General features: G+C 40.8%; 2 protein-coding genes across 3 annotated transcripts in view; both read left to right on the top strand.

Moving 5' to 3' along the window:
• The window catches only part of abcc8 (ATP-binding cassette, sub-family C (CFTR/MRP), member 8), a 64,040-nt gene extending 42,293 nt beyond the window's left edge, over positions 1-21,747 (top strand). For both annotated transcript variants that reach the window (XM_056740413.1, XM_056740412.1), the window contains 18 exons: positions 2,395-2,532; positions 3,940-4,065; positions 9,750-9,849; positions 12,182-12,429; positions 14,483-14,649; positions 15,492-15,561; positions 15,711-15,868; positions 16,055-16,147; positions 17,508-17,610; positions 17,710-17,823; positions 18,425-18,545; positions 19,034-19,164; positions 19,691-19,769; positions 19,871-19,979; positions 20,374-20,477; positions 20,889-21,022; positions 21,275-21,337; positions 21,486-21,747. In XM_056740413.1, coding sequence (XP_056596391.1) covers positions 2,395-2,532; positions 3,940-4,065; positions 9,750-9,849; positions 12,182-12,429; positions 14,483-14,649; positions 15,492-15,561; positions 15,711-15,868; positions 16,055-16,147; positions 17,508-17,610; positions 17,710-17,823; positions 18,425-18,545; positions 19,034-19,164; positions 19,691-19,769; positions 19,871-19,979; positions 20,374-20,477; positions 20,889-21,022; positions 21,275-21,337; positions 21,486-21,623 — 2,196 coding nt within the window. In that variant the 3' untranslated portion in view covers positions 21,624-21,747. The remainder of the gene's footprint in view (positions 1-2,394; positions 2,533-3,939; positions 4,066-9,749; positions 9,850-12,181; positions 12,430-14,482; positions 14,650-15,491; positions 15,562-15,710; positions 15,869-16,054; positions 16,148-17,507; positions 17,611-17,709; positions 17,824-18,424; positions 18,546-19,033; positions 19,165-19,690; positions 19,770-19,870; positions 19,980-20,373; positions 20,478-20,888; positions 21,023-21,274; positions 21,338-21,485) is intronic.
• Positions 21,748-21,865: 118 nt separating this feature from the next.
• kcnj11 (potassium inwardly rectifying channel subfamily J member 11) lies at positions 21,866-24,952 on the top strand. The gene has a single exon (XM_056740414.1). The coding sequence runs from the start codon at positions 22,755-22,757 to the stop codon at positions 23,901-23,903; it is 1,149 nt and encodes a 382-aa protein (XP_056596392.1). The 5' UTR covers positions 21,866-22,754; the 3' UTR covers positions 23,904-24,952.
• The last annotated feature ends 1,070 nt before the right edge of the window (positions 24,953-26,022 follow it).

Raw genomic sequence — 26,022 nt, 5'->3', positions numbered from 1 at the left:
CTGATGCTTCTATGCACACGAGGCAGTGATTTGAGACTCCAGAGCATCGGTGTGTGATATTAAATAGAAGCTTTTCACAACTTAGTCTGTCTATGAGTCATTTTCCTACAGGCTGAGCTGATGTCAAGGACTACAGACCTTATTCACAAGCCTGTGAAGACACGTTTCAACGGTCATCAGCTTCATAAATTCATAAAGTTTTTTATATTTTCAGTACCTTGATAAGTACCTTGATAACTCCATATATACCTTATATTACCTTTACACAGGGGTTAAATTGAGCCCCCCGCTCGCACATATAATTTTCTCTGATCTAGATATCCTGACCCGCACCCGATCGTCACTTTAATTACTCTACCTCTTTGTTTTTAGCATGATGCTATCAGATTCAGTGACATTAGAACTAATGTGCCCATCTCTGATAGTAAAATAATACGCTGATCAAAAGATGTTTTTAAATTAACATTTATTTATAAAACAAAAGTTTGTCTTTGGCAAGATTAGCCTTCATTTTCTTCATAAAATAAAGACAGGCTTCTTTCCCTTCAGACTTTGAATGTCGCCGTTTCTGTCAGTGCATCACACAACACACAAACACACACAACTGATTGGATAACGGTACAGTTTCTAGCCAACACAGTCGTTGCATATAGCATACCCAGCACTTGATTCGTCCTCGTTATCCACTTCGCTAAAGCGCTCCCACACGGCACTTTTCTTTCTTTCCTTCGTTCCTTCCTTCCTTTTGTTTTGTTTTAATTCTCCCTTTTAAAATTTTCGCTTTTTCCTCCATTTCTGGTTTAAGAAATTGACCCCTCTACCGCCTATTTCTTATAAATGAGTGCACATTAGCATCTGCCTGAGGAAAAATGCATTTAAAACGCAATCTTATTTTACAGAAATGTAGTTAATATTTTTATCATTAACGACAGATGTCATGCACCCGCCACCCACCCTCAATTAATCAGAATGTATTTTTTATTACTCGACCCGCGGATCATCCGCAGCACCCGCAATCCGCGCATCACTAATGGGTAGTAATTTCAGGGCGGAAGTGCATTTTCAGATTTTAACTGAAGATAATGAGGGAACATGAATTGACCCACATTGATAAGCTATTTACTATAAACGCTCCAATATTTCAATGGGACTTTAAGTAACAAAAGAACAGGTCTAAATGCAACGTCATAACCCAACTCGCAGTCGTACATTAACCTTGTGCGCGCAGAAATAGACTATGTTCTGTTTAGATAGCCCTGCGTGTCTGGGCGTGCTTGTTTCCTTTCTTCAGCGCACAATCATGCACTGCCTATTTCCGAGTTGTAAACTTCCAAATGACAGAATTTTAATCAAATTCAAGCATTTAAAGTGGTTTGTTCATGGTGTGTGCGACACAGCAACGATGCACAACTTTATGGGTCATCATCTCGATCATTGTGAATGTTGTCTGAAGTTTTGACAGAAAAGCACTGGAAATACACAGCTCTTACATACAATTCTGTGGACATTAATAATTGAAGATATTTGATAGTGACACAAGATCGGGGGAATAGGCCTACATAAATATTTTATTCATGAAGCTTTGTAAACTGCTGACATCTAGTATTAGTTTATTTTATTGTTCATTGCAAAGGGCTCTTTCAACTTAAATTTTACAGCTTGTCAAATAATACGATTATAAGCATCGTAAATGCGATCCCAATTTAACCCCTAATGCTAATGCAAGGGTGTTTCTTATACAGCATCAATGGAAGTCGCAGTAAATTTGACATAGTTTTCTCTATTTTTTTTTGTTGAAAGCAGATAAGACGCTATCGTTGAGTTTTTCTTTTGCTATTCAAGCAAATAGAATGCGAAAATATAATTGTTGTAGTCTCCCATTCACCGCTAGAAGTTTACCACACTATGACAACTTCAGCTTCGCGAATGCGGAAGCGAGAAATGGGTCCTTTATACTGCCAATCTAGGCTTTTAGACAATAGGACATTAGACAATAAAGTCAATAAAGAATTCTATATCCCTTTTGTCAGTAAAACAGACTAAGTCCACCTGTTTCCACTAGACAAGCTGGACTTTGGTACTTCTCAAATTACTTGTGCCTTTTGAGTGAATTGTTGGTCTTCTTTTTCCAGAAAAGAATAAAGATTCTTTCAAAGCATGACCAGTATGGGCATAACATATAGTTTAAGTTAAACTTAGCAGATAAACCAGTCAAAATTATGTTTTCAATCCTAATGTTCTCCCAATCATACAGTATTTCATTTTTCACTGTGGGGATCAAGACCTACTCCCAAAAGTCTCCACACAAACGTTTGCTCGTATTCATTTAATTTGATTATATTGTTTTCTACTTTATTTATGTATGACATGTATGAGTTTTTTTGTGTGTTGTAGGATGATCCGTTCTCAGCGCTGGATATCCACCTGAGTGATCACCTGATGCAGGAGGGCATCCTCAAACTGTTGAGAGAGGAGAAGAGAACAGTAGTGCTCGTAACACATAAGCTCCAGTATCTCCCTCATGCAGACTGGGTACGTCATACACACGCACGCATTTGCACACACATAAATCATATCAAAGGTCTTTCCCTCAGGGAATTCGGAAAAACAGAAGCTCAACGTTTAATGGGTGTAGGACTATCGATTGCCAAGAATTTTCTGTCCAGAAAAAATGATATATTACGCCAATCAGCGAGTTTGCCACTTGTAAATGTGTGCATGGTCTGCATTTTTTAGCACCAGATTCACTACATGAATTATGCAAACAGGTAACACGGCGAACGCAGCGAATAACTTGAGCTTGCAGGCTGATTCTGAGTGCTAGATTCAGCATCACTAAGCCACTAGAATACAAACGTTTGATCTCAATACAAACAATAGTGTAATAAATGTAAATTCTAATAACACTTTGTTTTCAATGTGCAGTAATAATGCAGCTATATGGTAAATTCACACCAAATGGTTTTTGCAACTCAATGAATGAAAATAAATTGACCTTAGTCGTCCAATAATGAATTGCTAACAATTTTTTTATTCTGTGCATAAGAGGTGCAAGTTTGACGTTTGACAAACATAGTGTAAAAAGCCCATTTGGATGTATGTGTTTTAGAGGAAAATGTCGTTGATCATAAGCTGTTTGAGCAGCGATCCTGGACCTTTGACTTAATAGCCTGATACAGCAGTCTGTTAATGTTTGTACTTTGAATGATATTCATATTCACCTTCAAATCCTTATAGCACAATTCATTATTGCATCAAATAGAGCAAAACAGACCATCTGGCCCACAGAAAGAAATCAAATAAATCTCCATTTGCCAATGACAGTAATCAACCTGCAGCTCAAACCAACCGAACCATCAAAGTCATGTTATTAATTTTCAGTAATCACATATATTAAACACTTGCTATGGCTCCAAATAGTTTTTGGACATCAAACTCACACTTCACACAAGCGTCCAAATCACTCCATCAGAATAACCAAAGGGGTAGTTTATCAAACGAACTTTGGACATGATTTTGTGTTAAAGGTATAATCTGTTCATCATTAATTTAAAACTTGAATCTCAAATAAAACAATTCTAATGGACATCAGGTCAAACCTGTCTGCTCAATTCCACACCACTCGTATTTTAATTCACTCTCAAGCCGATGCTTGTTGTCACCATCAACCTCATTGTTATTTAAGATAAATAAAGCTTGTTGTCTCTATCTCTCACTTAGGTGATTAATGTCCTCCCTTGTGCCACCTGATAAATCAATAGAGGCCTAAGAGAAAAGAGTCACTGAACTCTATTAGGAAATCCGTGTGAATCACACATATCCACTCTAATTTGTCAGGGCGGGCAGCTCGTTGGTTTTCTCAAGGGTTCGTCTCTTTGTTTTAAGTGTCAAGGGTCTGTTGGGAGAATAAATGAAAGATGTTTGTTGTCTTGTTTGTAGATCATTGCTATGAAGGATGGCGGCATACAGACAGAAGGAACCCTGAAGGACATCCAGAACTCTCAGCCTGAACTCTTTGAGCAGTGGAAGACTTTGATGCACAGACAGGATCGAGAGTTTGAGAAGGTAATCTGCAGAAGATGCATGAGATGCCACACAATTTATTTACCGGGGAACTTTGTTTTGGTTTGTGGTGCTACAGTAAATGCCTGACCTTTTTGATGACATAGTGGTTCTACTGGTACTGGTTGCTGTGGGGATAGACTGGGAAACTAATCTCCACACAAGGAACAGTGGAAACTGAGCAGAGCATAAATGGCAAGAATACAGAACAGTGTCCGCTATTTACTGTACAGAAATCTCTGAGATGCCATCTAGTGGCAAACAGAAATGACAGTGAGGTGTTTACACTTGGCTTCTGTGAGCAGAAATACATTTAAACCAGGGGTTCTCATCTTTTTTTACTACAAAGCCCCCCATTGTATTTAAAAATATTCCCCCTCCAACACATAAAAGCATTTTTTGGGAGGTAGAAACATACTTACCCAATAAAATATATTATAGAGCATGACATTATTAGGAATATAAATGTTTATTCATTATAAAAAGTTTACACTTGTTTTTATTATGTATGTATTTCAATGCTCATTTTGTCAATTTGCATTATAAGTCATATTTAAGCCCCCTTGGAAGTCCCCTGGGACCCCCTTGTGAGCTGCAGCACCTCGGTTGAGAATTGCTGATTTAAACTATTATTAGCCTACAAAATCTCGAACAGCTTGTCACCTCATACCTATGAGCCATGATCCCCATTTTGTTGGAATCTTACAAATATCACAATCTGATGCGCCAAGAATCCTGGTCCAAAATGTTTTCATGTTCCACAAGCTCTACTTCCAACAGAAAAAATCTCACAATTCTGTGTCAGGATTATGTTTTATTGATTCCCCACTTACCTTTGACAAACTCAGTGTGATGCAAATGGCTTCCCAATGTTTCAAAGATCACAAACATTTTCACTAGTAGCCAGCAGAATTACAAGCTACAGGGGTGTGGAGAATAAGAACCGAGGAGACAAGAGACGAAAATGCGTCGAGTCAGTTTAATATCCACTTTAATATTCCTCGCGCCGAACAGCGAGTGAGATCAAAACAACCACACACGTAAAAACCGGAACAACACTAAACTGACTCCTCCCTCCCTTAAAGGTACAGTACCCTGGTGAATGTCTCATAATAAACATAATACTTGTGGTTCGCCACACAGGCCCCCCCAGAATTCACCCTTAATAAAACATAGGACTCTATACATGATAACACAACAGGAAACAGATTTGACAGTTTTTAGGAAAGTCAACGTACAGTGGGGCGAATAAGGCGGCCATAACGGCTTCGCTTAACAGGAGAAGGGCGAAGGGCCAGGGGCAGGGCAGGGGCCGAGGCTCCCGAAGGGGGGCGCCCTCGCCGTGGAGGCTGGGCCAGCTGAAGTGGTGCACCAATATCAAGATGAGCAGGCTTGAGACGGTCTATTGCCACCCGCTCAGGCCTGCCCCCCATATCCACAACGAAGTTCTTAGACCCCCCCACCAGGACACGGAAGGGTCCATCGTAGGGGGGCTGCAGCGGGGTACGATGGCCATCGTGGCGGATGAAACATACTTGGCCGACAGTAAATCCTTAGGCACGTAGGACTTTGGGAGGCCATGGTGAGATGTGGGAATGGGAACAAAAGCATCAGCAATGTCCCGGGCCCCAGTACGATGAGAGGCCACCGACCACCGGGCCGCGGCATCAGGAAGAAATTCCCCCGGAACGCGCAAAGGCTGTCCGTACACAAGCTCGGCCGATGAGGCTTGAAGATCTTCTTTTGGCGCAGAGCGAAGGCCAAGCATGACCCATGGGAGGCGGTCAGCCCAGTCGCAGCTCGTAAGGCTGGCCCTTAGCGCGGCCTTCATGTCTCGATGAAACCGCTCACAAAGTCCATTGCTCTGTGGGTTATAGGCCGTGGTACGGTGGACCTTCACCCCCAGGACCTCGGCGACCGCAGTCCAAAGCTCCGATGTGAACTGTGGACCTCGGTCCGAGGAGAGGTCGGATGGTGTGCCAAAACGGGCCACCCAAGCCATAATGAATGCCCGGGCCACATCAGCTGAAGTAATTGAAGACAGGGGAACCACTTCAGGCCATCTGGTGGTCCTGTCCACCATGGTGAGGAGGTAGGTGTAACCACGGGAGGGGGGAAGTGGGCCCACCAGATCCACATTCACATGATCAAAACGTCTCTCTTGCACTTTGAACGGTGCCAAAGGGGCCTTGGTATGCCGGGTCACCTTTGCTCGCTGGCACGCCACACAGGCAGCCGCCCAGGCCCTGACGTCCCTCCGCAGGCCTGGCCAGACAAACTTGGCCCCCACCAGCTTTGTAGAGGCCTTCACCCCTGGGTGGGAAAGGCTGTGGATGGCGTCAAAAACCTCACGCCTCCAGCCAGCAGGTACCATAGGGCGCGGTTGTCGAGTGGAGACATCGCAGAGGAGTGTAGCGTTGGCCGTGTCAAAAACCACATCCTCCATGAGCAACGCCGTAGGGGCCGTCCTGTAGGCTTGCACCTCAGCGTCCGTGGTCTGATCCACAGCCATCGTAGCGTAGTCAAGGCCTAAATGGACGGACCCAGCAACAGCCCGGGAAAGGCAGTCTGCAACGAAATTGTCTTTACCGGCCACATGCTGAATGTCAGTGGTAAATTCGGAGATGGCAGAGAGCTGACGCTGCTGTCGACCAGACCACGGCTCTGAAGACTTCGCCATTGCAAACGTCAGCGGTTTGTGGTCAACGAAAGCAGTGAAACGCCGGCCCTCTAACAAGAAACGGAAATGACGGGTGGCGAGGAAAAGACCCAGGAGCTCCCTGTCAAAGGTGCTGTATTTCCTCTCGTTGTCACGGAGCTTCCTGCTGAAAAAGGCCAGCGGCTGCCAGGCTCCACCCACCCACTGTTCACACACAGCCCCCACGGCGTAATCAGAAGCATCCGAAGTAAGAGCAACAGGGGCGGTCGGAGACGGGTGCGCCAGCAGAGCAGCGTTGGACAGCGCGGTTTTGGCAGCATCAAAGGCATGAGTCATCTCTGGGGACCAATCCAACACGTCCGCCGGCCTCCAACCCCGCAAGCCGTCGTATAAGGGTTGCATGAGTTGAGCCGCATGGGGAAGGAAACGGTTGTAGAAGTTCACCATACCCAGAAACTCCTGCAAGGACTTCACAGTCCGTGGGCGTGTAAACTGGCGATGGTGTCCACCTTGGCAGGGAGGGGAACGGCCCCTTGCGGGGTAACGTGGTGGCCGAGGAAAGTAATGGATGACCGGCCAAACTCACACTTAGCCGGGTTGAGGATGAGACCATGCTCATTGAGTCGGCCGAATAGCTGCCTGAGATGCGTCAGGTGGGCGTCTGTGGACGCGCTGGCCACGAGAATGTCGTCCAAGTAAACAAATAAGAATGGCATATCCCTCAACACAGAGTCCATGAGGCGCTGAAACGTCTGCGCTGCGCCCTTGAGGCCGAAAGGCATCCGAAGGAATTCAAAAAGGCCAAAGGGTGTGATGACTGCTGTCTTTGGGACATCCTGTGGATGGACAGGCACCTGGTGGTAACCGCGCACAAGGTCCACCTTGGAAAAGATGGTGGCACCAGCTAGGTGAGCGGAGAAATCCTGTATGTGCGGCACTGGGTACCGGTCGGGAGTGGTGGCGTTGTTCAGGCGACGGAAATCACCACAGGGACGCCAACCGCCATCAGCCTTGGTCACCATGTGTAGGGGGGAGGCCCACGGGCTGTTAGAGCGGCGCACAATGCCGAGGTGCTCCATGGTAGCGAACTCCTCCCTGGCGATCGCAAGCTTTGCTGAGTCGAGGCGCCGGGCCCGTGCATAGACTGGGGGGCCAACCGTGGTGATGTAGTGCTCCACGCCATGCTTAGCCACCGCCGATGAAAAAGTGGGTGTGGTGATATCAGGGAACTCAGATAGCAGGCGTTGATACAAGTCCCCGGTAGCAAGCGTGTTCGACAGACAAAGCGCCCCCACCCCTCCAAGCGTACAGGGGTATGAAGCAAAAGACAGGGCGTCGATTAGGCGGCAGTTTGTAACATCCACCAACAGACTGTAAGCGCAAAGGAAATCTGCCCCCAGGAGTGACGTAGACACGGCGGCCATTACAAAATCCCAGCCGAAACGCCGCCCGCCGAAACACACTTCCACATACCTTGTACCATAGGTACGAATGGGTGTGCCGTTGGCAGCGTCCATCGGGGGGCCGTGCCCGCCAACCATAGTGTCCACAGCTGTCGCCGACAGGATGCTGCGTTGAGCCCCAGAATCAACCAGCAGCCGACGGCCAGACAAGGTGTCAGTGATGAATAACAGCTTGCAGTCACGGCCAGCGCCCATTGCTGTTAATGAGCGCCAGCCCTGGCTTTTCCCTGGGCTCTGAAACTGCAAGGTTGGCGACACTGCTTGGCCTTGGCCCCAAACCTGGAATGGTAATAACACCAACCGTCCTCACGCTGTCGGCGGGCCGTCACGGCAGCTGCAGTGTCCAGGTCATCCTCCGTGGGGCCAAACGGGGCAGCGGCGTGCTGGGGAGGCAACAGTGCATGGACAAACTGCTGCCGGTTGGCGAGAAAAATCCTGTCTGCCTCCACAGCCAACGCCCGGTAGTCTCTCGAGGAAGGTAGGCTGGAACTGGCCAGCGCGGTGCGCACAGGTACTGGGAGCTGCCGCAGAAAAATGTGGGCAAAAAGGAAAGAAGGATCCGCGACGCCCAGTACAGCTAGCATCCTCTCCATTAACTCGGACGGCTTGCTGTCGCCAAGGCCGTTCAGAGACAGCAGGCGGTCTGCTTTCTCCAGCTCCGACAGTTCAAAAAGTTTCAAGAGGAACGTTTTGAGTGCGTCGTATTTTCGGTCAACCGGAGGAGCCTCTAACAGCGCCATAGCCCTGGCTGTGGTCGAGGCATCCAGTGCTGCTACCACGTGGAAATATTTCGTAACGTCCTGCGTTATTCCTCTCAGCTGAAACTGAGCCTCGATATGCTGAAACCACGGCCGTGGGTTGTGCTGCCAAAAGTCCGGTAATTTTACGGTGGCGGCGCAGGTAGCACCAACGTTAGCAGCGCCGCTAGCAGCGCCGCTAGCAGCCGCATTTTCACTACCTTCGTGTTGTGACATAAGTCAGCCGTATCCAACACGCGTCGGGGTCACCAATTGTGGAGAATAAGAACCGAGGAGACAAGAGACGAAAATGCGTCGAGTCAGTTTAATATCCACTTTAATATTCCTCGCGCCGAACAGCGAGTGAGATCAAAACAACCACACACGTAAAAACCGGAACAACACTAAACTGACTCCTCCCTCCCTTAAAGGTACAGTACCCTGGTGAATGTCTCATAATAAACATAATACTTGTGGTTCGCCACAGGGGGAAGTAAACAATACTGGGGTGCCCCAAAAAACTCTTCCGGGGCCACTTCTGTTCATTCTCTATGCAACAGTCTTCTGGTGTCTTTAGTGCATACCACATAAACAAGATCTCAAACTCCTTTAGTATTGGTTCACATCTTTCGACTTAGGCAGAAGGATGCAAAATATGGAGGCACTGATCATCTACATTAGATCAATGTGTGTTGACTGACCCACGACTTGCATGATTCACTTGCGGTTTACTTTTAGATTTTTTTTTCTCTGAAGTAGCCAAAACCAATTCAACAAAGAGCTTGTTCACACTTAAGAATTTTAAGTTCTCCCCATTTTATCTTCCAGGAAACAGTAGATGATAATACTACAGTGTTGGAAAGGAAGAACCTGAGGCGAGCCATGTACTCCAGAGAAGCCCTGAAATCTGAGGAGGAGGAGGAGGATGGTAAGAGTAAATAAACCTGTACCAAATCACTAATACGAGATTTTTTTAATAGTTTATTTATGACATATTTTCTGCAAGCCACATGCAATTACAGCAATGGCAGTGGTTGTTGCATTGTTAGATATGCAGGCTGCAGAGAATCCTCATAAATCTTCATTAAGGTTCCTCTAAGGGAGTATTACATTCTCTTAACCCCCTGTGTGAGCTCTGAAGATTTCTGCTGACTGCAGAAGCAAGTCAGCAGGAATTAAATATGCCGTGGTTTTAATCTGCAGATCTTTCTCCACATGTAAAAGGATCTTTCCGGGGTAACATCCGGAACATCCCCATGCACATGAGCTTCTTCCGCCATAGCTGTTTCCTTATGACTAAGCTGTTGGTCCAAGCCATTCCCGGATGTTTGGGTGCCCACTTTCACCACCTGTCAGTGTCCACTGACAGATGGGAATGTTTAGACCCAGCGTAGTGTTTGAGTGTTGATTGCTTTGATCAGCTGTGCTGTGGGAATAAGATCCTCACAAAAATTCCCACTTACAAGAAGGATGGAATGGAACCTAGACACCATCTGGGAATCTTTGTTTTTGCACAAATTAACCACAGAAACAGAGGCTGTGAGTGAACATCTAGTGAGGAGCTGAAAGCTTGTAAAGTAATTCTAAAGCCACAAGCCTCAAGGAATGAATAAAAATGATTTCGTTTATTAGCCACAGTGGCATTGACGTTCTCTAGAAGGACATAACGCCCTGTGGTAACTGATTAGTATGTATATCAGAGCTCACAGAAAACTGGCCGACGGCCACATGACTGGCCCTCAGCCCGAGTTTAATATACTACCGATATGATCAAATAATAAACACTTACTCTCTTACATTAAGGTACATCATTCTGAACTTGTTTTAACGTCACAAATGAGGACTAAAGGTCACAATTATAGTAACATTTTCTCATAATTTGTGCTAGGGAAAAGGTTTCAAGGCATTTATTTACTTTCAGAGCCAGATGCAACTGCCGTTGAGATGAATGGTAGTATTCTCAACAGGTATTACAGACCCAAGTTGTATACAACGATTGCAATTTGCCCCTAAGGGAAAGGCATAATGCGCTATCTGTTTGTTCGCAAAGCATTGTTGATTGTAGTTGTGCTGTGAGAAGAGAGACAGCGAGCACATCTAACATCTGCTGGTTGACTGTAATGGCAGGACTAAATAATAAATGTTGAGATGTTTCTGTCTCCTCGGCACTTGCCAGGTTGAGCTATCCATCCTCTCAACAAGGTAGCTAATGTGTAGAGCATAGCATTAACAAGCAGCTGCAGTGAATTCTGCATGGTATATTCTGTGTTCTGTATGATGATACACTACTCCAGTGCACTGAATTCTGGATTATAATTTATAATAATTTTATAATTTAGTCATTTGGCAGACGCTTTTATCCAAAGCGATTTACAGTGCACTTATTACATTACTGCACTAGACCATTATTCACTGTACTCGATGCTCATTCACTCCACTGAATATTGATTCACTGGACCCTACTGTACTGCAATAGATGCTTCACTGCACTGAAGCCTGATACAATGCACAGGACTCTGTTTCACTGCAGTTAACAAACTGTATCCCGATTCCCTCAATTGAAATGTATTTGAGCCTGATTTAACACACTAGACCCTGATTCACGGCATTGAATCTTGATTGGATCCTGATTCAATGGACTGGAGCCTAATTCAATGCACTGAACACACTTGGCCCTCATTCACAATGTACGCTGAATCAATGCAATGACAATTTTTCGGAGTTTTCTCTTCATTGTATGTATCTTGTCCATTCTGTCGTTCTCTCCTCTGCATACACCTACTCTTGTGTTTTTAAAATCCATGCATGAGGTCATGTTTTAAACTTGGCACAGGAAGTGTAGATGACTCCGTGCAACTGAATCTGCACCTGTTTCTGATCGACTTTCAGTCAGCTTTATTCGTTTTTTTTAATATTCATATATAAATATATATATACTCCATCCAGGGTGTATCCTGCCTTGATGCCCGATGACTCCTGAGATAGGCACAGGCTCCCCGTGACCCGAGGTAGTTCGGATAAGCGGTAGAAAATGGAATGGAATGGAATATAAATATATTCACTTTTAAAGCATCACTCGCCCTTTCTCACAATCTGTGTAAAGTGTTCAGTAGGCTGTAGTCAAGCCATGTTATGCGTAATTGTGGGCCACTCTGTTTTTATTAAAAACACAAGACTGTAGCAAAAACAGTTCTTTAGTCTCAATCCGCAAAGGAAATATCATCTCTGAGCTGTACGATTTTCCCGTTTTATATCTCCAGAGGAATCCGGGGAGAGCGATGATGAAGACAACCTGTCACGTGTAATGAGACACAGAGCCACTATCCCCTGGAGATCCTGTGGGACATATCTGAGCTCTGCAGGCCTCCTGCTGCTCCTCCTGCTCCTGCTGTCCCAGCTCCTCAAACACTCCCTGATGGTGGCCATTGACTATTGGCTCGCACACTGGACGTCCAAAGTCATCACAGCCAAGATCGAGGCAGTCTCGCGCAACTGCTCCTCAGTCCAGGTAAGAGATGCTGATAATACAGCTGAACTACATGTTTTGGATAAACTATGGTGCCTGTTTATGTGCTTTGCTAGGTTGCCAGGATGTTATTATGCAGTGACTTAGGAGTTCCAAAGTTGTATAGCACGTTTCCAGGCAGTAGGGATCTTCTAATTGGTTGCCAGGTGGTTGCTAGGGTGTTTTTGATGGTTACAAGGTTATTATTTCTCATAAATGTTGGGTATTTTATGTATGTGAGGTTCTTATACGGACAGCAGATAGCAAGCCAGGGTGTTAAGAGCCAAACATGAACCCTTGAATTTATTAATAGACATCCCTCACCAAGAGGCATGTTGTGGTTGGCTTTGCCTGTGACAGGCCAGATAACGCTGAAACTAGATTCTGTCAGCTCAGGGTAGGGAACAGGGAACTATTCGCTTTGAAGTTTATCAAATCAACCTCGGTTGGGCTCGATCAGAGGGGAAAACCCCTCGTTCCACTCTGTCTGATCGATATCTGTCTTAAAGACGCACACACACACACGACACATGCAATATGAAGTAGACCTATCCCATGATTTAGGTTTTCAACTCATTAGTGGTTGTGTTTCACAGATTATTGATATTCTCCTCTGGAGAGGTGTGGTAATGAATAGGCTTTTGGTCTTTGCTTGAATGGCGGATTGATTTTCCTTCCGTTTGTTATTTCTGCAGTCTGAAACATTAACCCAGGGCAGGAGGTAAAAGCATATTATTAATCTGAAAGACTGTCTTCAGTATTGGCGTGTAATTGAAATGGATGTTTTATTTCTTACAACATTACAAGGTTTCTGGTAGTATTTCTAGACTGTTTATGTGAGATATATGTTCTCAATATAAATAATCATCTGATATTCAGTCATCTTGGAATAACTGTCACTGTGCAATAATTGACAACCGTGTCATTTTCAAATTCCAGACAGCTTTATTTTTTTATTTTAATGAATTAAAAAAAATTAAATGTTGTATAAAATACACAATTATATGTGTATTTTATTTAACATAATTCAATAAGATATCAAATTATATGATGTATCTGCATTATATCAACTTTTATAACAATTAAATATTGGTTTAAAACGGGGCCATGCCCAGACATTTTAGGGTGAGAACATAGGGCACCACCTTAAACATTTTACATACAGCAGTGGTTCTGAAACTGGGGGCCAGGAGATGGATCCAGGGAGGCCACAGATTCTGTGGAATATTTTTAAAAAATGGTATGCAATCAATTATCAGAAGAATAAGATCACCAACCTAAAGAATTGATTTTCCAGCATTATATAACTTTTTTTTTTTAGATTAGGATTTAAAGTCTTTATTTGGGGGCTGCAAAGTGATGCACTTGTACAGGGGGCGCCATAGACATACAGTACCACATCTTTTTATTACTTACATATTTATTTAATAACTTGAATAATATCATTTTCATGTCAAATTCTTGAACTTGACATTGATAAATATAATAATTACATAAAAATACAGTACAATTACAATTAAAAGAGACATAAATAAGGAGATTTTTGTTTTCTAACTTCTTAGGGCGTCCAACCAACAAGAGCCTGACATACTTTTGTTCACCAACTTTTATGTTATGTTTTATGTTATTTTACTATTTATTTGTCCTTGAACAATAATAAATATAATATATTATGTTTAGAAAGCATGAGCAGTTTGTCCCTTCATGCATTTTGGTGTGCGTTGTATAAATATACTGCTGATTTGAATATTACAGTTATTATTTACAAGAAGTGTTTCTGATTATACACCCTGATCTCAAAAGAATTCGCAACTATTTAACGAGGTGGTGTATGATGTGAATTAGACATAATCATGCGACTTATGAAAAAAAAGATCCTGAAGCCCCTCCCCTTATCCCAAATGCCAATGGCACCAAAGCAAATTGTACTGAAATGTACAAAAACAATTATAAAAATTCATACAAATTTGCCATCTTGTGAAATAGTTATTGTCAAAATTGTTAAAATAATGAAAATTGTCAGTTCACTGAACTCTGGTCACTGGTCTTTCCTCAGGACGTGGGTTTCAGTCACTCATCATATCTGCTGGTGTTCAGCGTGCTGTGCTGTCTGGGAATCGTGCTGTGTTTGGCCACGTCTGTGGCTGTGGAGTGGACGGGTCTCCGCGCGGCCAAACATTTACATCACAGCCTTCTCAATAACATTATACTTGCCCCAATGAGGTACAAATCTTCAAATTATTCTTCACATATAACATGACGTGTCTTTCTTTAGTATTGTGTGTGCTGTTTATGATAGCTGAGTCACACTGAGTATGAGGGTCTGTATTTGATCAGATGCAGTAATGTGGGTGGCTAATGTGCGTTTGCATGTGAGAGCGAGAGTTTATGCGAAGATTTATGTAAAGTTTTGTATTATTGCTTCGTACTGTTTTTATATATTGATTATTTTATAAGTGGCTCACCGCGCAAACAATGTTTTCGGCTTTTAGTATCTTGGTAACAGTGTAGTGTTATATGCTGTCTATCTGTAGCTAGCTTTTTCTTAATGGCATTATTGTTTTGAATTGTGTTGTTTTGTCAAGCGTTGTCAAACGATCCATCCTGATAAATCTCGTCAAGAATAAAAGTTTGTGTCTACATAATATATGTCTGTGTACAGTGCATGTTAATTTTAGATTGATGAACACAACAACATACACATAGTATATACTGTAAATTTAGGAAATATTTAGATTAAAAAAATTGTTTTACCAATAACTGAAATTATATATTTACTGTATAGATATAGAATTAAATAAATAAAAATAATTTTTTTATACAAATTACGTTTTATTCAATATGTATTATATTTATAAATATAAAAAAATATATATACACAGAACACAGACATTCAGTATGTTAAGTAAACACAAACTTTTTCAAAAATGTGATTTATCGCGATAAATTATTTGACAGCCCAAATATTTTTTGGTGTTCTATTTCTTTATGAAGTCGTCAACATATAAATATAAAAAAAATAAGTTGTACTAACGTTTTCAGATTTTTTCCCTTTTCCTTTTCAGGCTCTTTGAAACGACACCATTGGGAAGCATATTAAATCGCTTCTCCTCCGATACAAATGTAATAGATCAGGTATGATATAACAATAATGAAACATGTCTTCAGTGTTCTATCACTATTATATACAGTACTACATTTATAAAGAACATTTAGCTACTAAAAGCCCATCAAGCACATTTTAAGTCTCTCTCTCTTTAGTTTTCTCTCTCTCTCTATTTCAGCATATTCCTGCGACTCTTGAGTGTTTAAGTCGCTCTACGCTGTTGTGTGTGTCAGCGCTTGGTGTGATCTCATACGTGACGCCGGTTTTTCTCATCGTTTTGGCACCGCTAGCCATCGCCTGTTACTTCATCCAGAAATACTTCAGAGTCGCATCCAAGTAAACAATCCGAAACATCACCTACAAAATGACAATGTGCAATGTCATGTAGCAATACATGAGCATAATTCATTTTTCAGTATTTTTACCAAAGTAATTGTAAGACATTCAGTAATCTGCATTGTGAACGGCAAATTTAAGAAGTTTTGAGATGTTTAGAAACGTGACGTGTGAGTCTGTTTTCAGAGATCTCCAGCAATTAGAAGACAGCACACAGCTTCCTCTTCTGTCACACTTCTCTGAGACCGTAGAAGGGCTCACAACCATCCGAGCTTTCAGGTGAGCAGTACATGACAAACCCTGTTTATAACATCTTTGATTGCAACTGTGTATTGTGTGTCCTATGTAAACCTATATTTGTGTACATTGCTCTAGTGCAGAGGTCGGTAACCTTTGTGACATGGTGTGCCGTTTACATTTTTTCTTGGCAATCACTGTGCCGTATCAACAAATTTATCTCAATGTAATCATCTAGTATGTAATCTGCTTATCGTAATATTAGAATAATTTTTAAGGAAAAAGCATTGAATAGGTCCTATACCTGTCAGCCTAAAAGAAATGGTGATGAAAGATTTGTGTGATAACAGTTCTATTATCTTAACTAAGAGGAGTCAATGTTGTGGAAGTATTTTTAGTCATGCTAATAATGTAGTTAATGTTAACATATAAAACCTTATTGTTTTCTGTGACGGTACACACACCAGCTGCGCCATGTGGTGTCTGGTGGTGGCGCTCCGCTACAGCTCTGGACGATGCACAAAACCCTGCCACGCCTAACACATTAATACATGTAATTTGTCAACATTATCTTTTTTTGTACAAAATCCTTCATCCTAGAGATTGTAAAATATATTTATCTGTTTGGGAATGATGAAAAAAAACTACCAAAATTCTACCACATTAATTGCAGACACAGAACAACAATAAGGGATTTACAAACGCGTTAGGGAGCCTATTGATTAAATAACATTCAAATACCACATATTGTTTTATAAAAATAACATGCACCAGGAGTAGATTTTGAACTTAGGCACCATGCAACTTGCACATACAGAATTTATGTGTCCGGTGTGCGATACTTGTGAGTTGTTCCAGACTGGTTGCGCCGCAGCGCATTGTGTCTCATGTGCAACCCTCTTAACAGTATATTTTGAAGGCTAATAATATTACCAAGGACATATCTGTTGTTCTAAAACTTCTAGAACGGGTCAGTATGCTTTGCCAAGTGTGTTTGGGACATCTTTTACAGGCAGATTTGTGATCTCAGTGATCTTCTCGTGTTTAGTTTCAAAGTAAGGTCGGTAAAGGGCATATAAGATTGAGTGCATACATGGCTGAGTGCCAACTGCATGAATGCTAACGTCAGGTGTGACAACTTCTGTGTAACTAAACTTGATAATAAGGATTAGTATGTAGCTTGTCGTAGAAGCTCGAACTGGGCTTCTTTATTTTCGTGAACTAAACAACTAATATTAATTTTGGAATTCATATAACATTTAACTGCATGTCCATGTCGTGCCATTGATTTCCTTTCAGTGTGTCAATATTGGCACGCATGCCTTAGGTTGCCGACCCCTGCTCTAGTGCATCTACTCGGTTTTATAAATGTGTTTTTGTGACTTTTTTGTTTGTTCTGTAGGTATGAGGCTAGATTCAGACAGAAGCTCCTAAAGTTCAGCGATGCCAATAACATGGCCTCTCTCTTCCTCACGGCGGCTAACCGCTGGCTGGAGGTTCGAATGGTGAGCTTCTCATCACATAAATTACTGTTAAGTTCATCAGATAATATAAATACAAAACATAGACACAGTATCAGGTATCATGTTGTTTTCTCTTTCTAGGAATATATTGGGGCCTGTATAGTCCTGATAGCAGCTGTGGCTTCAATTACCAATTCACTGTTCAATCATCTGTCAACTGGACTGGTGGGGCTGGGACTCACATACGCCCTAATGGTAAGAGCACAAACTGTAAGGCGTTTTTCATGGATCAAATATATATTAAGTAATATTGACTGGGTATAATGGCATGCTAAAAATTGATATCATAGTGAAACGAATGGTTAAGCTCAAACTGTGATGCTGTTAAATGCATTAGATAATAAAAATTATTATTATCTTTGTTATTATGATTATGATTATTGGTATTATTAATATAAATATTATTGATGTTATTATTATTATCAATACTTATAATAATAATAATTAATAATATTATTATTAATTGTAGTAGCACCTTGATTGTAAGAAAGGCATATTAAAAATAATAATAATTATTATGATTGTTGTTATTGTTACTAATAATAACAATTATTGTTATTATTTGTAATGTGCCTTTTTTACACTCAAGGTGCTTCAACATGGTACAACATAACAATAAAAGAAAACAATACAAATTTGTACTCCATAGTAAATAATCCCAAAGACAAATGAATATTATTAGTTTAACAGACTAAGTCATGTATTGTTATTGGTATAATGAATTTTAGTACGATTTAAGCAGCGTTCAAATAGATGTGCCTTTCTTATACTTGTACTCAATATATCATTTTATCAGGTGTCCAACTACTTGAACTGGATGGTGCGTAATCTGGCAGATATGGAGGTGCAGCTTGGAGCTGTGAAGAGAATAAAAGCTCTGCTGAAGACAGAACCTGAAAACTATGAGGGTTTGCTGTGTGAGTATTATGCGAAATCTGACCCATATTCGCTTAGCTTCATTCAGTCTCATGTGCACTGTGTTATGCAATCAGCATTGGGCTGCATTGTGTCTCGTCCTGTTTTGCTCAGCTTCTGTCTCATCCATGTTTACTGTTTATCTCTTCTCTTTAGATATATGATGAGATTGAGGCTTTGTAGATAGTAAAGTGTGGCACTTTATTAACTTTCAAAGCAAGCGGTTGCTTTTTGTAATGTAGTCTGACTGAAAGCATAAATGTAACATGAGTGATTTGAAAGCCAGACAAAGTGCACATTTGCATGATTGAAATATATTTCAGTCAGACAGCAATTTAACATCCAAGTAGTCCTCTGCACCTTCAAAAGTCTGATTCAAGAAACCAAAATGTCTTATTGAAAAAATGCCAAATATCTGTATATCGAACATTAATGTATTGGTCTACCAATCTTTTGACTACAACTCGTTTGTACTTTCTTTACTGCTCAGCTGCTTATCATGTTCCAGAAGGTTGGCCTCAGCAGGGCGAGATCCAGATTCAGAATCTGAGCGTAAGGTACGACAGCACCTTAAAGCCTGTCCTCAAGAACGTCAATGCTCACATCAGACCAGGACAAAAGGTACCACCACCAATCTTTAGAATGGAATGAAACATTTACAAATCCTGTATCGAAACAATGTGTCTAAAAATATTATTGTGTTTCTGACTGATTATTAGATATTAACCACAATATACAGTTTATGGTTTAAGTCATATGGTTAATGTCTTGGATTCTGATTGGTCAACAGAGCATCTACAAATAAAAAATTATACAATTATACTGTAGCAAGAAAGCTGTAATGATAAAAACTATATTTAGTTGACATGTCAGGGATTATATTTACATTTACATTTAGGCATTTGGCAGACGCTTTTATCCAAAGCGACTTACATTGCTTTATCCTATACATTTTTACATAGGTATTTGTAATCCCCTGGGATCGAACCCACAACCTTGCGATGTTAACGCAATGCTTTTACCACTGAGCTACAGGAAAGCTAATTATATATATTAGTAAAATGATGTCACTGAAAATGATCCAAACAGAACAAATCGATTGGATGAGTTGCCTGTGAATTAAAAATCATTGTTTTGTGATCTGTAGGTTGGAATCTGTGGTAGAACAGGAAGTGGAAAGTCATCTTTCTCATTAGCTTTCTTCCGGATGGTGGATACATTTGAGGGTAAAACTCATTGCTTTTCCATCCAGCTCGGACTAATGATGATATAACAATCATTTCATCAGAGTTTTTATATATATTTTTGAATATCTGTTCTCCTTCAGGGCAAATAATCATTGATGACATCGATATAGCAAAACTGCCACTTCAGACGCTGAGATCTCGCTTCTCTATTATTCTCCAAGATCCCTTTTTATTCAGCGGAACCATTCGGTAAATCTCTCTAGTCCGTTTGGATTTGAAATGAATACTGAATGAGTGATTTCTGTCATATTTTGACACATTAACTCATATGCTTATATTGCATTTACAATTAAAAAACTATATTCTTAAACTTTTAAAGCTTGATTTGCATTTACATGATGATTTACCATTGAATTCACCCTCTAAATCCTAAATTCAAGACTAACATCAACAAGCATTCATTATTAATCACTGCTTTTGGTTTACTGTACTGTAATACCAGCATTGATCCATTAAACATCGATATCAAGGTCTTTAGTCATACATTTACCATTTCAAAACATGCAGAAACCCTGAATATTGCACTCCAGGGCTTTTTTGGTCACTCTGAAGAGAATTGTTAATATTTAATTTCTTTCTTCAGTTTTAATCTCGACCCAGAAATGAAAGCTACAGACAGTATGCTGTGGGAAGCGTTAGAAATCGCACAACTCAAACCTGTGGTCAAAACTCTAACTGGAGGACTTGGTAAGACTTATCAGATTCACAAAACATTTTATATACTTTACTGAGGTTTGCTATTACTTTTCTAAGTGATATGATGCGTCAGATCTCATAGAAGATTCAAGCATCTAATGCCCTAGCAACTGTATAGCAACACCCTGGCAACCACTCTAGTATTTTGTTTATCACATTTGCACTAGCAAAAACCACCAGGTAAAGGATTATGTTTTTTAAATAATTGACAGATTTAATGTCTTAACATGGTTCAGTTCCTTTAAGCATAAAATGTGCATACAACTCACGGAATGATCTTATGACCTCATGACACAACACCATCCGTTCAGACATAAGAAAAATAATTTGCCGTAAACTTTACTAGATTATGCTGAACCACTGATATGATGCATTTTTAAACATTTTGTTCTTGTATTTCAGATGCAATAATAACTGAAGGCGGGGAGAACTTTAGCCAGGGGCAGCGTCAGCTGTTCTGCCTGGCGCGGGCATTTGTGCGGAAGAGCAGTATTCTGATCATGGACGAGGCCACTGCGTCTATAGACATGGCTACGGTGCGTGTGTGTTTGCTTAGATGTGCGATATTGAATAGGAAAGATCAAAGGAACATCCCCAGAGGCCAATACCTCGATTCACTTCACAATGTTCTCAAGCAATCTTCTCTTCTGAAGAGGCTGACACAATGAATCCCCCTCTGCCTTCAATTGTCTTGGAAATGAACCGTGCCTCTGTGCACCGCTTGAGTTTAATAGAGCAAAGGACAGTCGTGGTCAGTTTGACGAAATTAATAAATTCTCTTTTTACAGGAGAGCATTCTTCAAAAAGTTGTAATGACTGCCTTTTCCGACAGGACTGTGGTCACTATAGCGGTAAGTCATCTCTACTAGACTGCTACTAAAGTCTAAATGTACTTGAAACTCTCATCAGCAGAAAGACCACATAATGCTTATAAATGATACTATGGATTCAGCAAGGTCTCCTATCATTTAACGCATCATTGTGTTCGATCTTCTGTAGCATCGCGTACACACCATCCTGAATGCAGACCAGGTGATTGTGATGAAGAGGGGCGTCATTCTGGAGTATGACAAACCCGAGGTTCTCCTCAATCAAGAGGACAGCGTGTTCGCTTCATTCGTGCTAGCGGACAAATGAGCCAGAGGAGCCAACTGTTGAAAGTGCAATTGTATGAAGGAATAAATATTTATTACTGCTATCATCATTATCATATTTGTACATAAAACGTTTATCATTTATTAATAAAAAAGTAATAATCAGAGTTCTCTTTGTGATTCTTTCAAGTGTATTTGTTATGCAGTGAAATCAGTGATTAACAGTGTGACGTGCTATAATTCATCTTAAACTATTAGGAAAGTAACTAAACTATTTGGAAAGTATAGGAATTTGATGAACATGTTTATCTTGAAAATATATAAGGCTGTAAAATATCGGTTGTAATATTATTGTTATATTAAAATATAGGATGTCAAAATATTAATTAAAAGAAAAAAGATTTCATAATTTTGGTAAACATAAAAAATCATCGCACAGACCTGAATACTATAAGATGTTAAAATGCCATAATTATTAATGCCTTAATCGATATCTTGAGCTCTAAGCAGTACATTCATCCATCATAGAAGTAACCATATACACAGTTGGTTAATAAATGTCTTCTGAAACAAAACAATAGGCGACTGTGAAAAAAAAAATGATACCTTACAGGTTCTTGCCTGTCTCATGAGTCACACTAAAAACCAATGAAATTTTAATTGTTTCTCACACATTACTTTGCTTGTTTCTTCTGCTATAGAACACATTTATACACCATTGGAGTAATCTGGATTTGTTTAAAGTAGTTCTTTTAATCATAGTTCCTTAAAAAAATAAGATATTTCAATATAAAATGATGTTCATAAAAATATTTGATATTTTGATTTTATGTTTTATAATCAATTAGTATTATACTTATTTGTTTGTATTCAACTCGAGAAAGGGAGGCATATCTGAGATAGAATGAGGATAAATCAGGTACATTTTGGGTTGAACTAAGTACATTATAATCCAGTAATGTCTCTTTAAAATTCGCATGCCCTGTACTGAACCCAAGTCACATCTAAGGATGAGCGAGAATATATCCGGTTGCAATTGACTGGCAACGGCAGCCGGAGAACTAAAAGTGGCATCCTCCCACGGGACCTCACAGCAACTGCGCTGCGCACCGCAAGGACGAAGACGATAGTGGACTTTAGGACTAATGTAATGAGACCATAGTATGGACCAACGATGTTGTCCAGAAAAGGACTCGTTCCCGAGGATTATTTGTTGACTCGATTGGCGGAAGATGTGTTACAACAACCGAAATTCAAAACGAAACAGCGGAAAGCGCGATTCGTCGCAAAGAACGGAAGATGCAACGTTGCGCACACGAACATACGCGAGCAGGGCCGGTTTCTGCAGGACGTTTTCACCACGCTGGTGGATCTGAAATGGATTCATACCTTATTTATATTTACCATGTCCTTCTTGTGCAGTTGGCTTCTGTTCGGGATGATCTGGTGGCTCATCGCCTTCGCGCACGGAGACCTGGATGCGAAACCTGAGCGCTTTGTGCCGTGTGTTACAGAGATCCACTCGTTCTCCTCTGCGTTTCTGTTCTCGATCGAAGTCCAGGTGACCATCGGCTTTGGAGTACGGATGATCACGGAGGAGTGCTTATCGGCCATTATTGTATTGATCATACAAAACATAGTGGGTTTGGTGATCAATGCCATTATGCTAGGATGCATCTTTATGAAGACGGCTCAAGCCAACCGCCGCGCAGAAACGCTCATCTTCAGCAAACACGCTGTTATAACAGTCCGCAACAACAAGCTGTGCTTTATGTTTCGCCTCGGTGACCTGAGGAAAAGTATGATCATAAGCGCAACCGTCCACATGCAAGTGGTGACGAAGACAGTCACCAATGAAGGCGAGCTGGTGCCGCTGGATCAGATAGACATCCAGATGGACAACCCGGTGGGCACCAACAGCATCTTCCTAGTGTCCCCTCTCATCATTAGTCACACTATAGATAAAAACAGCCCTTTGTATGATCTCTCTGCTGACGATCTGCTGCAGAAAGACATCGAGGTGATCGTCATACTAGAAGGGGTTGTGGAGACCACCGGTATCACCACCCAAGCGCGGACATCTTACCTGTCCGAAGAGATATTATGGGGGCAGAGGTTTTCGCCCGCGGTGTCAGAAGAGGATGGGATGTATGCTGTGGACTATTCAAAGTTTGGAAACACGATTAAAGTGCCCACGCCGAGCTGCAGCGCGCGGTCGCTAGATGAGGATGGAGGGATGGAGAGGTTCAGAGCGCGCGAGTCCACCAGTTTTGGGGCAACCGTCAGAAGAAGACTGAAACATCAAAACACCAAAGTGGCATAAATTTAGCCATTTAAAGTATTTTTAGATTCAAATACCACACGTTTGTTTGTGTTTACATTCAACGTAAAAGCGGGAATTATAATGTAGGGAGGACATTCAATTTTAAGAAATACGGATGCACTACATATTTTTTGTATATTTCTAAATACCAAAATATATTTTATTGCGAGTTATGCACGTTTGATTAAAGCTCTCAGGGTATTGAATGATAAACTATTCACATGGTTCAAGATTACGCATGACGTTTACGCGATGCCCTTGTTTTATGCTTGCCTTGTTATTTAAATAAACCAGTTTGTTTGTATTGTTTCTTTATGTATACGTTTAAAGCAAAATTATTTTTAAAGCAAAGGAAGCGGTCAAGTTTCAAAGTCAAATAGATTTCTGAATGTTATGCGATTAGGAATTACAGCTAGCGACTTTGGGGAACCTCATGAATAATGGTAAGTACTTGTTGCCAGGGTTGCAAGTTTACAGACCTTATCTTATGAATATTAATTAGGACATACTGGAGTTGCTTGGCAACTTTCCGAAGCGTTCAAAACATGCATGCGTCAGACACGTATACGCTCACTAATACAGTGAATGGCTGCCATAGTGTGTCCAAGATAAGGTAGTGCAGGGTGTTTTTACCGTTAAGTCATAAGTTCAGCCGTTCATTACTGCTCAGCTCAAGGTCACTATTGAGTACCTCAGAGATGACTCATTTTTGTATTCAAACCCCAGAAGTGCGTAAGCATTTTAGGACTTCCGGTTCCATCGCTCCAAAGTCTGTGGCTTTTTTTAATGTTTTTTTGGATAATCGCCTGAAATAAGGTCTGTGGTTAACAAAACCTACATATATATTCACGTTTTATTTTATGACATAAAACACCAATTATATCCGGCTTGTGTTTTTTTAAAGCCTTATCGTATCTTAAATACGGCGGTTGCTAACAAGTTGCAAAAAGCGACTACTTTGGCGGGGACGATAGACGTCATCGCACGTACACCTCACAAATACTGCAACATACAGATATATCTTACATAAAACCTAGATGTGGGTTGATTCTGGGAATAGTATACTTACCAGGGCACACATTTTTAATAAAGTTTGAAAGAGTTGTCGGAGCCTGGTGACGCTGAAATAGAATTCTGTTTATAGCATCTTGTTAGCGTTTAATTTCTGCCGATTGTATTTCGGCGTCAAAGGTAACAAACGTTTTTTTGATTTGTTAAGATTATCTTGATTGACAACTTTAAACACCATAAACATTTGATAATTACAGATCTTATTATGTGCGATCCTCCAAAAGCCTATATGAAAAATGCACACGTTTTTGGTCACTTACTTCGGGGATAAACCTACAAAAATACGTAATCTTTGAGGTGCTGGATTGGCAGCTCAACCATAGACATAAGGAAGAAATACTTAGACCGCTATTTGGTTGCTGTATGCCGTATTAGGTGTGGCAACTTTTTTATTATAAAACAAACTATTTCAATACCTCTTAATTACTACTTTTACTAATTATCGACGGTTAGGGTTAAAGAAAAAAGATCAATGAATTGTTCAAACTCACGCTCGTCAAGCAATCGTTTTGGTTTGTTTAATAATGTTGCCAATGTGATATAATTTAAAGTAGTCTAAATTAAATGCACATGTTTAGAACATCGTTCGTTCACTTTGAAATATTAGGAAAAAATGAAATTATGAGTCTCATTGATTACGTTGCTAAATCACACTATTTATAATGTACGATTATATTTTGTGTTTTACAAATATCACTTAAGTGTTTTACTTCTCTAACGGTTTTACAGAATCCAGCAGAGACAACTTTTATCTTTAAAATTGTCGGAGCTCACGTTATCCGTCAGAAAGTTACTGCACGGTTTGTTTCTAAATGTTACTAGAGCAACCAAAGCTAGGAACGCCTTCGAGCGACCTTGTAGCAAGAGACTAGCGACACAGTAACTGGCAGTCTGAACACACAGTTGCTGTCAGTAAACAGTAAGTTATGTCCTTTTACTACAAAGAATAAGCAAAACAGTTAAATAGATAATTTTCGCAAGAAATAGTCGCATATGCAAGTTCTGTTTTATATATATATAATGAATAAAACAAGTACATACACTGAGA

The sequence above is a fragment of the Triplophysa dalaica genome, chromosome 24 (genome assembly GCF_015846415.1).
Source record: "Triplophysa dalaica isolate WHDGS20190420 chromosome 24, ASM1584641v1, whole genome shotgun sequence".
Classification (NCBI taxonomy): Eukaryota; Metazoa; Chordata; class Actinopteri; order Cypriniformes; family Nemacheilidae; genus Triplophysa; species Triplophysa dalaica.
The sequence above is the reverse complement of the archived record's forward strand: the minus strand, read 5'-3'. Positions and strand labels throughout refer to the sequence as shown.

What these genes read in the sequence shown, in the direction of transcription:
- kcnj11 (XM_056740414.1), top strand. Translation starts at nt 22,755, where the DNA reads ATGTTGTCCAGAAAAGGACTCGTTCCCGAGGATTATTTGTTGACTCGA.